The sequence below is a fragment of the Castor canadensis genome, chromosome 2, assembly GCF_047511655.1.
Source record: "Castor canadensis chromosome 2, mCasCan1.hap1v2, whole genome shotgun sequence".
NCBI lineage: Eukaryota > Metazoa > Chordata > Mammalia > Rodentia > Castoridae > Castor > Castor canadensis.
The window spans coordinates 192226581-192243375 of record NC_133387.1 but is presented as its reverse complement, the minus strand read 5'-3'; the positions used below and the strand labels follow the sequence as shown (position 1 = coordinate 192243375).

General features: G+C 34.8%; 1 protein-coding gene across 7 annotated transcripts in view; it reads left to right on the top strand.

The window, feature by feature from the left end:
• The window catches only part of LOC109690945 (serine-protein kinase ATM), a 340952-nt gene that overhangs the window by 281948 nt on the left and 42209 nt on the right, over window positions 1-16795 (top strand). For all 7 annotated transcript variants that reach the window (XM_074066789.1, XM_074066792.1, XM_074066791.1 and 4 more), the window contains 7 exons: window positions 2665-2797; window positions 4281-4376; window positions 6661-6832; window positions 9515-9656; window positions 10586-10762; window positions 11765-11942; window positions 15340-15427. In XM_074066789.1, the coding sequence (XP_073922890.1) occupies window positions 2665-2797; window positions 4281-4376; window positions 6661-6832; window positions 9515-9656; window positions 10586-10762; window positions 11765-11942; window positions 15340-15427 (986 nt within the window). The remainder of the gene's footprint in view (window positions 1-2664; window positions 2798-4280; window positions 4377-6660; window positions 6833-9514; window positions 9657-10585; window positions 10763-11764; window positions 11943-15339; window positions 15428-16795) is intronic.

The following is a 16795-nucleotide window of genomic DNA, read 5'->3' as shown; positions in this document are numbered from 1 at the left end:
TTAAGTTTTATCATTTTTACATCTAAGCACTTGTGTATACGTTGTTTGGGCCACCTTCCCCCACACACACTCTTCCAGGCAAAACCTGTTCTGCCCTCTTGTTCTCTGATTTTGTTGAAGAAAAAACGTAAAAGATAAGAAAGACATAGCATTTTTGCTAGTTTGAGATAAAGATAGCTATACAGAGAGATTCCTAGCATTGCTTCCATGTATGTGTGTATTACAAACCAAATTGGTTCATCTGTACCAGACCTCTTCACTACTTCCCAGCCCCCTTCCTATAGTGGCCTCTGCCAGCAAGTTTACTATATTCGCTCCCCTGCAGTGAGCACATCAACCACATTCAAGTTTTAGGTTTCCTTCCTTTTCCGTATTCCTCCTGTGCACATTCTCCCCTCAGTTCATGACCCATGTCCAATATTACTGCATTTGTTTTAGTTCTATAATCTCCATATGGAGGAGAACATGCGATTTTTGGCCTTCTGAGCCTGGCTAACTTTTGCTTAAGATGATGTTCTCCAGGTCCATCCATTTTCCTGCGAATGACAAAATTTCATTGTTCTTTGTGGCTGAATTTTATTCAGCCTATAATTGCTTATAAATACCACACTTTCTTAATCTATTTCTCGGTAGTAGGGCATCTTGGCTGTTTCCATAGCTTGGCTATTGTGAATAGTGCCGCAATAAACATGGGTGTGCAGGAGCCTTTGTGAAGTAACCTGAGTTGCATTCCTTTGGGTATATCCCTAGGAGTGGGATTGCTGGATCATATGGCAGATCTGTGTTTAGTTTTTTAAGAAGCCTCCATATTGTTTTCCAAAGTGGTTTTACTAGCTTACATTCCTACCAGCAGTGTACGAGGGTTCCTTTTTCTTTTCATCCTTGCCAACTTTTGTTGTTGGTGGTGTTCTTGATGATAGCTATTCTAATAGAAGTGAGGTAGAATCTTAGTGTGGTTTTGATTTGCATTTCCTTTATGGCCAGGGATAGTGATTATTTTTTCATGTGTTTTTTGCCATTTGGATTTTATTCCTTTGCAAAAGTTCTGTTTAGTTCAATTGCCCACTCTTTATTGGTTCATTGATTTTTTTGAGCTCCCCTTATATTCTAGTTACCAGTCCTTTGTCTGATGTATAGGTAACAAATATTTTCTCCCACTCTGGGTGTTCTTTTCAATTTACAGACCATTTCTTTTGTTGTGCAGAAGCTTTTTTATTTCATGTATTCCTATTTGTCCATCCTTTCTGGGCCACTTGAGTTCTACTGAAGAAGTCCTTGCCTATACCTGTTGCTTCCAGAGTATTCCCTGCTCTTTCCTATAGTAACTGCAAAGTTTCAAGTCTGATATTAAGGTCCTTAATCCACTTTGAGTTGATACTAGTAAAGGATGATAGGCAGGAATCTAGTTTCAGTTTTCTGCAGGCAGATAACCATCTTTCCCAGCAGTGTTTGTTGGAGGCTGTCTTTTCTCCAACCTATGTTTTTGGCACCTTTGTCAAAAATAAGGTGGGCATAGCTGTGTAGATTCATATCCGGGTCCTCTATTCTGTTGCATTGGTCTTCATATCTCTTTTTATGCCAGTACCATGCTGTTTTTATTGCTATGGCTCCGTAGTATAGTTTGAAGTTGAATACTATGATATCTCCAGCATTGCTCTTTTTGCTGAGTATTGTCTTGGCTATTCACCGTCTCTTGTGTTTCCAAATGAACTTTAGGGTAGATTTTTCAATCTCTGTGATGACTGTCTTTGGGATTTTGATGGGAATTGCATTGAACATGTAGATTGCTTTTGGTATTATAGCCATTTTTACTATGTTCTGCCAATCCATGAGAATGGGAGATCTTTCCATCTTCTGTAGTCTTCCTCAATCTCTTTCATCAGTGGGTTGTAGTCCAATTGTAGAGGTCATTTACACCCTTTGTTAAATATATTCCTAGTTATTTGATTTTTTGAGGCTATTGTTTTCCTATATTCTTTCTCAATTTGTTCATTGGTGGTGTATAGAAAGGCTACTGATTTTTGTAAGTTGATTTTGTATCCTGCTACATTGCTAAAGCTGCTTATGGTATCTAGGAGTTTTTGGGTGGAGTTTTTTATATCTTTGAGATATAGGATCATGTCATCTGCAAATAGAGGTACTTTTTAAATAAATACCTATTTGTATTCCTTTTTTTTCTTCTTCTTCCCTTATTGCCCTGGCTAGGAATTCAGGACTTTTTGAATAGGAGTGGGGAGAGCGGTCATCCTTGTCTCGTTCCTGACTATATGGGAAATTGCTTCAGTTTTTCCCCATTAAGTATAATAATTTTTATTTTTATATAAGTTTTATTACAATTGTAAAATCATAGTCTGTTTGACCATGAATCAGTATGAAAACATACTTATATATGCTAAGATGTAAAATTAGTTATACTACCCTATAAACAGAAAATTAAGCCTTTCCCTACAGTTGAGTGTGGTACTAACAGTTTTGAAATTTAACTGCATTATCATGAGAGAATCTATTAGATTTGTATGGGTTAAAGTGGAAGAAGGAATTTATTTCCCTTTGGTGTATGAGTTAGTGTCTGTAAAAAGGCACATAGAACTTTTTTCTAGTATTTTATTCTTCAGAGACATAGTAAAAGCAAGTTACACTGTAAACTAATTTTTTTTCCTCTAGGAAATTAACCATTTTCTCTCCGTAAGTGTTTATGATGCACTTCCACTGACAAGGCTTGAAGGATTGAAAGATCTTCGCAGACAACTGGAGCAGCATAAAGATCAGATGATGGATCTTATGAGAGCATCACAGGGTACTCATTTTAATGACATGGATTATTTCTGCCTGTTTCTTTCTGTCTATCCCCACACCCCCAAGGATTGGACCTGGGGCATCATAAATGCTAGGGAAGCACTCTACCACTGAGCCACACTCCCTCCCAGTTGTCTGTCTGTTGCATTTTTAAAGAATCTTTTGAAGCTTCCTCTGTGTTTGATTGCCACAGATGTAGTTCAGACCTTCATTTTGCTTCTAACTATAATATTGGTCTTAACCTGTCTCTTTTACCTTTAACTATTCCCATTTTATCCATGCTCTGCCAGAATAATTTCATTAATCTCAAGTATGATTATGCTATTCTACTACTTTAAAAACTTACCTACTTTCTTCTGCCTAAAAGAAAAATTTTAATATTTTAAAGCAAGGCATAAAAGGTAATGTATCTCTGCCTTGTATTTCAGTTTCCTTGAACAAAAAAAAGTCTCTCATTTTAAGCCTTTTACTCGTGTGTTATGTTCATATATATATGTGTGTGCTCATACATGTTTCTAGCTTTTTATGTTTTTCTTTTGGTAGTACCGGGGTTTGAACTCAGGGCCTTACAATTGCTAGGCAAGCGTGAGCCACTTGAGCCACACTGCCAGCCCTGTTCCTGGCTTTTCGTTTTACTTAGGAAAACATCTATTTTATGTTAATTTGATGTGAGTTTATGTTATTACAGTATTGTACTCAGGGGCAATATTTTATAATTGTGTTTAAAGTTTCACCTTCCTGTGCCATTTAATTTCATATTTTTATTGTATCATTTTTACCTTCAGTACTTTTTAAAAGTAATTTTTGTTTTGACCATCTGACTTCAGAGTTTCTAGTGCATTTGTTCTAAGATACAGAAAATATGAATATCACTTTCTCTTCTCCTGTGTTTGAATATTTTATTGGCTAGATCTGCCTTATATAACATAGCCACTATTTATTTGTGACTATTTAAATTCAAATGGATTAAAAGTAAGGAAAATTTAAAATTTAGCTTTTTCATTATTCTAACGGCAAGTTTTCAGTAGTACTTGTAAACTAGCCGTCATTGGACGGTATGGATTATAGACGTTTCCATCATTGCACAAAGGTCTGCTAGACATTGCTGACCTAGACTCTGAATGCTAGATGTTAACTAACTAAGCAGACTCCCAAAGGCCTCTCTAGCTTCAGTGTTGAGTGAGTCTTGTGTTTCTAGTCATTTGTGACTTTTCTAAGGTATTGACTTCTCTGCATCGTTTATTCAAGATATCTTTCTCTGTCTGCCAGATATTACTGATCACTTCCTTGTGGTTCTGGTTCAGGAGGAAATTCAAATTCATATGCTACATATTTTTTGAGGTCCTCATAACTTAAAACCTTTTTAAAAACTTTTAAAACTTTCTAAAAATGTTCTAGTCAGGTAATTTGATAGATTTGCATATTATAAAAATAAGTGTTGTGTGCATGATAATTTAAACTCAGCTTTTTTAAATTGCTCCTAGATAACCCACAAGATGGGATTGTGGTGAAGCTAGTGGTCAGTTTGTTGCAGTTATCCAAGATGGCAGTAAACCAGACTGGTGAAAGAGAAGTTTTAGGTAAATGAATGTGAATTCTTTTATTCACAAGTGGTCATATTTTTTGGTTTATTTTTATTTATTTTGAGACAGGGCTTTCTTCAATACCCCAGACTCACCTTGAACTCACTATCCTGCTGCCTTAGCCTCGAAAGTGCTGGGATTACATGTGTGTACCACCATGCCCGTCTAGAGTGGTCATCTTTATAATGTCCTCAGAATAATTAAAAGTTTGTCCTTGATATTGGGGAAATCTGAGATATAAGTTAAGTTATATTTCTGTTTAATTTAGGTATGCTTAAGCAATTTCACTTCTGTATTTTTCTTCCTTATCATATAAAATGAAAAGTTAGTAATTCACATTTATGGATAACTATTAATTAAAAAATGCCTTATAAATATTTATAGCTGACTAGTATTCAATATCTTTTTTTATATATAATGGAAATAAGAATGTCAACTTGGAGGAGTAGGTTACACTCAAGTATTAAAAAGGAAAACATTTAACTCTTTTCCTGCTGTTACTTGTGGGAAATCTATTATAGCCAAGTCTAGTATAGACATTTAGATTTGGTAATCACGGGATGGAAAAATCACGTGATTAAAATTAGCTTGAAACTATCCTGACATTATTGCTTCAATATGATAATTGGGAGGAATAAGTGGTGCTTATAGGTTCTTCTGTTTTTATACAGTATCTTTCTTAATGTGTCACTGGGAGCCTGATGTATAGGCTATGTCCTTTTTGGTAGATTTTTTTATTGAAGTACATCTTACATACAGAAAAAGATACAGATAATATTTATTAACTTAAAGGATTTGTACAGAATATAACTGCACTGCCACCCAGCCCAAAAGACAGAACGTTGTCAGAACCCTACAAGTTTTCTTTGCTGGGGGAATTAACCCCATTGTTTTCAGTAGTGCTTCTAGGGAAAACCCTGATTTGCTTCAGGAGTCCTGAATGGCTTTCCTGCAAACATCGAATCCTAGTGTTTTGTTCACTTACCTAGCGTCATACTTATTGGTGAAAGTCTGAAAGCTTTTGCTCACATCAGGAGTCAGACAAGTTTGCTCACTTTTGCCATTGTTATTCAGCATTATACTGGATGTTTAGTCAGAGCAATTAGACAAGAAAAAAAAATTTAAAACATCCAAATTGGAAAGGAAGTGAAAATTATCTCCATTCACAGATGACATGGTCCTACATACAGAAAATTACAGAATCTAAAGAAAACTACTATAGAGCTAATAAATTCAGCAAAGTTACAGGGTATCCAAGATTAATACATGAAAAACAGTTGTGAAGTTTGAGGCCAGCCATGTCTCAAGATCCTATCTCAAAAAAAAAAAATAAAAAATAAAAATGTGTCTGTAGCCAGGCCAGGTGGTGCATGCCTATAATCCTACCTACTCAGGAGCATAGCTTAAGAGCTTTTTTTTTTTTTTTTTTTTTTTGTGGTACTGGAGTTTGAACTCAGGGCTTCATGCTTGCTAGGCAGGTGCTCTACCACCTGAGCCAATCCACCAGTCCTGGGAGCATACCTTGGGCCCAGGAGTTCAAGAACAGCCTGAGCCATACAGCAAGGCCTGTCTCAAAAAAAAAGTTTTCTTTGTATTTTCCAATAACTAACAATTTAACGAGAAACTTAGGGAAGCAGTTCCATTTAGAATAGCATCTAAAAGAAATAAATCCTGAGGATAAATTTAATCAAAGAGGTGCACGATGTATACACATTGCATTTGTTAGAAGTGACTCACTAAGTAAGCCTACATCCAAGGGGAAGGAAAATAGGCTTCACCATTCGAAATATTTGTGGGCATATTTTAGTACATAGCATCATGACTAGGAACCAACAGAAGGAATCCTCTGGGTGCTGAAAATGTTCAGTCTTCATTTAGGCAGTAATAATAGCAGGAAACAAATATGTGTATAAAATTTTTTCTGAATTGTGTGTTTATGATTTATGGACTTTATGTAGTGACAACAAAAAATTTAACAGTTTTAAGTTTGATACTCTTCTTTGATGGTGATACATTCACCATCAGTGTTTAGACTTAACATCTATATTCTGTTACTAATATATTTCCTATAGTATATGGAGGGAATATCTCTTGCCCATATGGATGATACATAAAGGAAATTATACAGTATTTTGTAGCTTCTTTAATCTACTCATAATCTTTGAAAACATGCTGAAATCTTGAAACATGACAAAACAGCATTATATTTTTAAAAAAAGAAATTATGTTGAATATCTGCTTTTAGCCACAACTCTGTTAAAATAGAATTTCTGTTGTGTAGAGGCTGTTGGAAGCTGCTTGGGAGAAGTAGGTCCTATAGATTTCTCTACCATAGCTCTACAGCATAGTAAAGATATGTCTTACACCAAGGCCCTTGAGTTATTTGAAGATAAAGAACTTCAGTGGACCTTAATCATACTGACCTACTTGAATAATACACTGATTGAAGATTGGTGAGTATTTATGGTTAATTTACATTTGATCTCACTTACTTAATCTGACATTCAAGTTAACATTTTCTAATAGCTAAGCTTTGTCCTTTAAGTTTTCATGCTTTTTTTAAAAAATCATGTATTTTTTATGAAACTCCTTGTATTTTTATTAATTCACATAGTCATTGACTCTGCTGTGTGTCAGGCATTTGGTTTAGTGATGAAGATTCCAGATAAGGTCTGTATTAAATTGTAGTGACAGTAGATTAGACAAACGACAAATCAGAAAACTACCAGATAGTCTGACACAGATAATTACAATAGGGGAATTTAGTAAAGAGTGGTATTTTCAGCACTTGTCAAAATCAGAGATGTCACTTCCTCTATGTAAAGCTTTACTTTGTTCCTTTTAAAATGATCCATAGAGCAAAACTTTGTCTTTGTTTATTTTAAAGATGATTTTTTTCTTTTTTTGGTGGTACTGGAGTTTGTACTCAGAGCCTTGTTCTTGTTATGCAAGCACTGTAGCATTTGAGCTACATCCTAGCCCCAGAGCAAAATTTTTATAAAGTCATAAGCTAATCAGATAGACTTCTCTATTGATCACTTATTCCCTGTGCAAAACAAATTTGCAAGATAGTACGAGTGTTTCAGCTTGCTGATTGTGAGATTTCTCTATTTCTTCCTCTCCCTCGCTCCCTCCCCCCACTCTGTTTCTCACTTACTCATTTATTGATTATTATATTTAAGCACCCCATTGCCACCATCTTTGGGGAGGAGGGTAAGTTCAAAAGGTTTTCTTCCAGGCATCCTTCTGAGATAAACATTGTTTTAACTTTCTCTACCTTCCATGCTTCCATTATTGATTTAATGGATCTATATCTTTGATTGTTTTTGCTACATTAAACTGGATAAGATGGTTTCTTCTACAATATTATAATTTTCAAACATATAGCAAAGTTGAAAGAAATTTATAGCCAATTCGTATAGATTCTACCATTTATATTTTACTACCATCCTTCCTTTCTCACTTCTCCCTATCCTATCCATTATTAATCCATCTCATTTAAAAATACATTGCAAAGTATGTGTGCATCTGGCACCTTTTTTTTTTCTGTTCTGGGGATTGAACTCAGGGCCCTGTGCTTGCTAGGCAGGTGCTCTACCTCTTGAGCCATGCCCCTAGTCCTTTTGCTTTTAGTTTTTATTTCAGATAGGGCCTCACATTAACTTTGCCCTGTCTGACCTCAGACTGTGATCTTTCTAGCCTTCTTCCTGGGATTACTGGTACGTACCACTATGCCCAGCTTGGCAGTTTTTGAAGGCAGATTTTCACAGATAATTTGCAGTCATTAATCTGAAATTGGATTTTTTGAAAAAAGATGCACAGAAATATTAGTGTGAATTAATGTTGAGAATAATAGGGAACAGGTACAGGTTTTTTCTATCTTTCTGTAGGTGGAAAAAAATCAGTTGATGTTTAAGCATCATCAGCAGACAAAGTAGATGTTGACCAACTTAACTGTAGAATACCTGGCCAGGAAAGGTTTTTTTAAGGAAGCGTCTGTCAAACCTGATTTAAGTGATCATGAACCAGTATGAGATAATTGAATCAATATGAGGCATTCTAGACAGGAAAGCTAGAGTGACATAAGCTTGAAGATCAGGAAAAGGCCTGGTGTGGAGGTAGATGGTAGAAGATGGAATTAGAAAGATAAAACCAATTCTGAGTAAGAAATTTGGATCTTATTCGATATAAGGAAATCATGAAAGTTTTATTTTAGAGAGTGGCATAGTGATGCACCTTACCTTTGTACTCTGGCTTTTATGTGGCAAATGGATTGCAAAGGGGCAAAAGTGGAAACAGGAAGATGAGTTATGAAATTCTTGCCATAGTGCAGAGGATAAAAGATGGTGACTTGGATTAGGGTATCAGTTAATGGAGATGAGAGACAGGGATGGAACCTGGGTGTGTTTTCACCATTGAGCCAGTGGGGTTTGCTAACGAGTTGCATATGGAGGAATGAAGAGTGAATTCAGGTGTTTTTATACTTCTGTGTTATAAACCAAGAATCCTAAAAGCCACTAAACTTTTATTTGATATTTCATCATCATTACACTACCAAGCCTGTTGATATTTTTTGTCATGTCATATTTTTAGTACTCTTGTATTGCAACCCTCCTTTTCCTAGGTTTTTGGAATAGAAAAGAACCGTCACCTGTTTATTAAGAGATTTTGGATGCCAAACACAGTAATTCCTAACTAGATTTTTGATCAGAATAAGTATGTACTTACCTACTTTTTTGGGATAAAATGCCATTCTAACTCATCTCAAATTATTTGTATCCCCAGAGAAAATATCAAAATACTGTTTTCTTGGATAAATTAGTATCTTGCTAGACTCATCAGTAATACTTATTTGGCTCTGTTATTTCCAAATGTTTCATTTATGAATCCTTTTAATTTATGGTCATCATCACAGAACATTACATTATAGAATAAAGAAAACTACTGCAGTGATTAGTAACTCACGTTTACTGAAGAAATATTAAACACCTTTTCATATTTTTGACTTTGATGTTATAGAATTTTTATAGTAAAATTTACTAATAATACAAGTTTAAAACTTTAAGTTTTAAATTTTCTTAGTGGAAGTTGCTCAACATTTAAGATTAAGTAAGTGAATTATATGTATTTTTCAGTGTCAAAGTACGATCAGCTGCTGTTTCCTGTTTGAAAAACATTTTAGCCACAAAGACTGGACACCATTTCTGGGAGATTTATAAGATGACAACTGATCCCATGCTGACCTACCTACAGCCTTTTAGAACATCAAGGAAAAAGGTCTGTTACTTAATAAATGTTTATCTGATACTCACTATATCTACAATAGTTCTATTTTCTTTGGGCTATAAATACCAAATCACTTAAAAATAGTAACATACTAACATTTAACCTTTCCTCGAAATAATTTAAACTGTATTTCTTAGATCCAAGAGATTTGTTGTTCTTTATTATGGCAGTATGAGAAAACTGAGATAACCTTCAGAAGTGATGTTTGACTTGGGAATTCTTAATGGCATGCCTTCTTGTCTTAGTAATAGAAGATCTTTTGATCCCATGAAAGCCTTGATCCTGGATGTGACTTATAGGTATTGTGATTAACAAGCAAGCATGTATTTTCTCAGCAAATTAATGTTTTACTGCTCCCTAGTCAAATGTTAGATGACCTTTAGGTTTTTCCTGTTCCATATTGATGTTATTACAGGGTTCCACTGAAAGCACCCTGTGCAGGATATCGTACCTCCTGCAGTCTAAACATTTCTCTTTCTTTTCAAAAAGTGATTGACAAGTGTATGGTTGAGTTTCTGCCAGTTTAGTTTCAGGCTTATATTGAAGTAGTACATTCAATGTAACATAAATATAATTTTGGCCTTAGTAAAATTACTAATAATATACTTTTAACATTTGAAAAATCATTTTATTTTGAAATCAGTTCTGTGGATAGACCTGACCTTTTTGTACACAAGACAGTTTGTGGTGTGTGTAATTACTATTAGTGACAGAACTCAATTTTCCTGCTTTCTAAACCAGCAATTATTTTACTATCCTGCTCTGCCTCTCATATAAATATGTTTTAATTTTAGAAGGTAACTATTGCATCCAGCTTTAGTTTTAAGCATATGTAGTTTTATTTGGCAACAAATTTGTGCCTAGTCATTTTTACACAGGAAGGATAAAGTGATTCTCCTATTTACATTTTCTGATTCTAGTTTTTAGAAGTGTCCAGACTTGACAAAGAAAGCCCATTAGAAGGCCTGGAAGATACAAGTCTGTGGATTCCTCAAAGTGAAAATCATGACATTTGGATAAAGACACTGACTTGTGCTTTTTTGGACAGTGGAAGCATTAAAAGTGAAATTCTTCAATTATTAAAGCCAATGTGTGAAGTGAGGAGATTAATTAATCTAACTTAATTCCTTTTCTGTCCTTTGCTTTTTCATTCCCATTTGGCTGTGTGTACCCGATTATGACCTCTTCATCTAAGAGGCATGTTAAGTGATGAGTGTACTGCATATCATCTTGTAATGCCACCCACATTCACCTGCTGTAAATCCATTAACATGGGTATCTTTGCCCACCAGATGTGGTGGTGCATGCCTTTAATACCAGAAAGAGAGAGGAAGGGAGGGAGGGAGGGAGGGAGAGGGGAAGAGAAGAGAGAAGATGAATGAAAGAATTAGTGATCTGCAGTCTGTTTTCTGTGTGTGGAGTACGATAAATGGCAAAAATACGGCTGAATGAATACTATTGTAATGTGCCACACATACTAAAACAGTTTTCTGAACTTGGAGTAGAATTACACAAATTTTATACCTAGAAACGGGTTTATAAAAACTAAACTTTTTTGTTTTTTTTTTTTTGGTGGGACTGGCTTTTGAACTCAGGGCTTCACACTTGCAAATCAGACACTACCACTGAGCCACATCTCCACTCCAAAAACTAAACATTTTTTTTTTTAAACTAAACGTTTTTAACATTACTATTATAGCTTTTCACTGAGCATAAGAAATGTACAAAGTTCACATTTTCAGCTTTTCTCTTAAACTTTTGATGCTCTTTCCTCACATTAAATCAGAAAACTGCTTCTGTTTTTGCTAACATTTTTGCAGCTCTAAAAGTATATTTTAAATAGTGACAATTTCATTTATAAGCAGTTCCTATTTCATTATGCTAGTAGCCTTGACTAAAAATGAACAATTGTAGTGTAACTAAGACATTTGATGCAGTACATTAGCTTAGAATTTTTTTAAAACACTGTTTACTCTTTGAGTTCATGATAGATTATCATTTTTTAAGAAGTTTAATACGTCAGTAATAGGGAATGAAAATCTTAAGAAAATTGTGTTATTTTTACTCTACCTATTGAGTGGATGTGTTGTATGTTCTAGGTGAAAACTGACTTTTCTCAGACTGTGCTTCCATACTTGATTCATGATATTTTACTCCAAGATACAAATGAATCATGGAGAAATCTGCTTTCTACACATATTCAGGGATTTTTCACCACCTGTTACAGGCATTTCTCACCAACAAGCCGATCTGCAACCCCTGCAAATTTGGATTCAGGTTTGCTAGTGTTTATGCTACTAACTTCTCAGTTCTAAAGAAAGGTGGATTTTAGTTTGAATACCATCAAAGATACTTTACAGTCTCAGTTCAGGAACTCTCAGTTTCAGTTTCCTCAACTAGAGAGTAAGTTTTTAATGACATAGTGTTTGTCAAGCACCCATGATAATTTTTTTTGAGATTTAACATATCTAATAGTGCTTTAGGTTTTTTATTGTGGTGAAATATGCAAAATATGAAATTTATCATTTGAGCCATTTTTAAGTGTGAGATTCTGTGACATTAAGTATATAATGATCATCACCATAGGATAATTCTTACGTGTAGTCCTCCTCCTATAAGCTTTGGATATTAATAATGGGGCAACTAATTCAGTATTTGATATGTCACTTACTGTGCTTGGTATTGGCAACACAGATGTGAACAATACACCCACCCATTCTAGCAATGGGAAAAGCACACACATAAACTCACTCAGCTATTTAGGTGCTCTGGGAGAGATATGGTGGAATTTTCATAATTTTAGTCCTCTGGCCAACCAATTTTTAAATTTTTAAAAACTACTTTAAAAATCAACCTTTTTTATTGCAAAGTCATGTAATAAATCATCTTGGGGAAAATAAATGTTACACACATTTAAAAATTTTAAGTTACCCAAAGTTTTATAATCTAACATAACTACAGTTACCATGTAGACTATATCCATCTAATTGTTTAAAGGAAAAATTAAGTCATATTTTATTTACTCTTATTTCCTACTTCCATGATATGTGATGAATATTTCAATACTAAGAGCTTAGTACAGAAGAAATTCCTCCAGGGTTTGAGTACATACAATACATATGATGAAAAGCTTACTTGTGGTTTTCATTGTGGAGATTTTTCACTTTTTTTTGTTGTTGTACTGGGTGGGGATACATTGTGGCATTTACAAAAGGTCTTACAATGTATCAAATATATCATCCTTGAATTCACCTCCTCCACCATTTACCCTCAAACCCCACCCCCCATTCCTGGAACAGTTTCAACAGGTCTCATTTTTCCATTTACAAACGTGTACTCAGTATTTGTACCATATTCACCCTCCCATATACTTTCTCCACCTCCTTCTCTCTCCCACTGGTACTAACCACCCCAAGCAGGATCTGTTCTACCCTCCTGTTCTCCAATTTTGTAAAAGAAAAAAAAAAAGGCATTTTTGTTTAAGATAGCTACACAGGGAGTTTCCTTGTGACATTTCCATGTATATATGTATTATAAATTGAATTGGTTCATCTCTATTTTTCTTCATGTTAAATTTTTTCCTAAGTGTTTCTTGAGGCTATTGTAAGTGGGATTGTTTTCTTAAATTCTTTCTCAGTCTGTTTGTTGTTGGTATAAGAAAAGCTACTGATTTTTGTATATTGATTTTTTTTTTATCCTTCTACTTTCCTGAAAACATTTATGATGTCTATGAGTTTTTTGATGGATTTTTTAGGGTCTTTTGGGTATAAAATCAAACCATCTGCAGATAGCTATAATTTGACTTCTTCCCTGTTTGAATTCCTTTTATTTCTTCCTCCTGTATTATTGCTCTGGCTAGAAATTCCAAAACTGTTGAGTGGGGAGAGAAGAAACCATGTTTCGTTCCTGCCTTTAATGGAAATGGTTTCAGTTTTTTCCCCATTTAGTACAATGCTAGCTATAGGTTTGTTATATATAACCTTTATTATGTTGAGGTACATTCCTTTATTCCTAGTTTCTTCAGAGCTCTTATGAAAGGATGTTGAATTTTCTCAAGGGTCTTTTCTATTTGTATCTGAGGTGGTCATGTGATTTTTGTCCTGCTTCTGTTTATATGATATATTATATTTAGATTTGCATATCTTGAACTATCCCTGCATCCCTGGAATGAAACCAATTTGATCATGTTGTATGATCTTTTTGATGTGTTATGAATTCAGTTTGTGATTATTTTATTGAGAATTTTTTCATTTAAAGAGATTTCCCTATAATTCTCTTTTTGTTGTGTCCTTGTCCAATTTGGGGATGAATTTTTTTTTATTTTTTATTTTTTTATTACTCATATGTGCATACAATGCTTGGGTCATTTCTCCCCCCTGCCCCCACCCCCTCCCTTACTACCTACTCCACCCCCTCCCTCTCCCCCCCCACCCCCTCCATACCCAGCAGAAACTATTTTGCCCTTGTCTCTAATTTTGTTGAAGAGAGAGTATAAGCAATAATAGGAAGGAACAAGGGTTTTTGCTAGTTGAGATAAGGATAGCTATACAGGGCATTGACTCACATTGATTTCCTGTGCGTGGGTGTTACCTTCTAGGTTAATTCTTTTTGATCTAACCTTTTCTCTAGTTCCTGGTCACCTTCTCCTATTGGCCTTAGTTGCTTTTAAGGTATCTGCTTTAGTTTCTCTGCATTGAGGGCAACAAATGCTAGCTAATTTTTTAGGTGTCTTACCTATCCTCATATCTCCCTTGTGTGCACTGGGGATAAATTTAACACTTCATAGAATGATTTTGGCAGTGTTCCTTCCCTTTTTATTTCATGAAAAAAGTTGGAGGAGTATTGGTATTTATTCTTTCATGGCATGGAATATTTCAGCTGGGGCTTTTCTTTATTTCATTTCTTGTTACAGATCTATTTAAGTGTGGTTTATATCCTCTTGGTTCAATTTTGGTTTTCAGTTTGAGTATAACTTTTTTTAAAGTAGTCCCTAAAGATCCTCTGAATTTCATTGGCATTTGTTGTAATAGTCTCTTTTCATCAATAATTTTATTAATTTTGGTCTTTTCTCTCCTTTAGTCAGATTGGCTGAGGGTTTATCAATGTTATCTTTTCAAAAAACTTTTTGTTTCATTGCGTATCTCACTTTTTTTAGGAAACTTTTCTTATTCAGGTGAGGTTCACTCCTATGTGCCTCTACAGTGTTAAACATTCCCGTCGTATCACTCATCACACTGTGTTCAAAGTCTCCAGGATTGTCTTGTTCATTGTTGTATATGGAGGAGCACCTTGCACATAAAAATCCTACATATTGAATCGATGAATTAGTACTCTTTCAGAAATAAAATATAAATTGCAATGTAAATTCTTAGTTATATTAAACATACTTTTTTTTTTTTTTTGCATTACTGGGGTTTGAACTCAGGGCATCACACTTGCTGGGCAGGTGCTTTGCCACTTGAGCCAGGCCTCCTGCCCTGCATATTTGTTTCTTTTAAAAGAAAAGCCACTAAATTCCATTTATTTGCTCAATCTTAATATGAAGAGCCAGTTTTGTGTCAGGTACTGCCCATCAAATCAGTGTAGAGGGAGATAGACACATAGGAAAGAAGGGAGAGAGTGCCTCAGCACAACTGTCTGGGACTGACTGAGAAGAGATTTATTTGTTTGTCAGAGTCAGAACACGTTTTCCGAAGCTGTTTGGATAAAAAATCACAAAGAACAATGCTTGCTGTTGTAGACTACATGAGAAGACAAAAGAGGTAATGAAATAAGTGTTGCTTCTTGGGTTTGGGAATTTAGAAGTGTCACTTGTTACTGCTGGCTGAATATTGATTGACGTGATTATTTTATGTGAAGCTGCTGCTAAGTGCTATATTTAATTGGTTTTATTTCCTTATGATAATCTGTATTCAGAATGGTACTTTGTTTAAATTTGTGTCAAGAATTCTTATTTCTCATGCCAGCCGTATCAGTAACAGTGTTACCATTGCTAAGTCATGCAGCCTTTTGGGGCTATAGTTTATTTCATCAGTGAAGCTGAGGGAAAGGAGCAAGTGATTTTTGCAAGTTACTTTTAGTTATGTTGCTTCTCTCTTAACTATTCTGTTTAATTTTTGTCCTTAAGAAGCAACTAGAGTTGTATAAATGTGTCTCTTATATGTTTTTATTATGAGATAAAAGTGTCTTTGTGCCATAGTCATAAAACCAGTAGTAATATAGTGGTATGACAAGGTTTATTTTCTGGATTTGAGTATTTTACAGTATAGTATCTTTGTTCAGATAATGTCTTATGAGATTTTTAACAGTATAAGAATTGCTAGAATGGGTAGTCTAATTTATATGTACTGCTAGACTGGAGCAGAACTCTGAAACAGTAGTTCAGTAGATCTCTACAGATGGTCTTGATTGACAGTGTTTACTTTAAGCTTTTTTGATCTTACAATGGTATGAAAGTAACAATATTCAGAAGTTGTACTTTGACATTTGACCCTATTCCAGGTAAGGATTGTACTGTATGATACTTTATTGTGATGCTGGGCAGCAGCAGTGGGCTGCGTTCCCAGTCAGCCATATGGTCAGGAGGATAAACAACTGGTACTCAATAGTGTGCTGGTTGTCAAGCTGTGATTTTCAGTAGGTTAGGTGTATTAAGTGCATTTTTACCCTACAGTATTTTCAATTTAGGATGGGTTTATTAGGGCACAACCCCATCCTAAATCCAGGGGCATCTGTAAGTAAACAAAAGTAAACATCTCATGACTATTAGTATTCAGTATTATTATTGAGTCTTAATATTCTGAATCTTAAAAATATCCTTAAGAAAATAGAACATAGATAAAAAAGATTAAGGACCTAAGTGCAAGTCTGCTACTTAGTTAGAAGCTTTGGGATTCTAAGCAAATTACTTGATGTCTTTGAACTTCAGTCTTACTCTTATAATCAGCATAATGATAATGATGATGATGTATGTATGTGTGTATGTGTTTTATTGTGATTAAAATAGACAAGGTCTATAATGTACCAGACATTCAATAAATGTAAGCATCCTTTTCACAGGCAAGTTAATCAGTGCCTTTACTCTCTGATGTGTTGTTCTGTGCATTTTAGATGAGGAAAATAGGAAACAG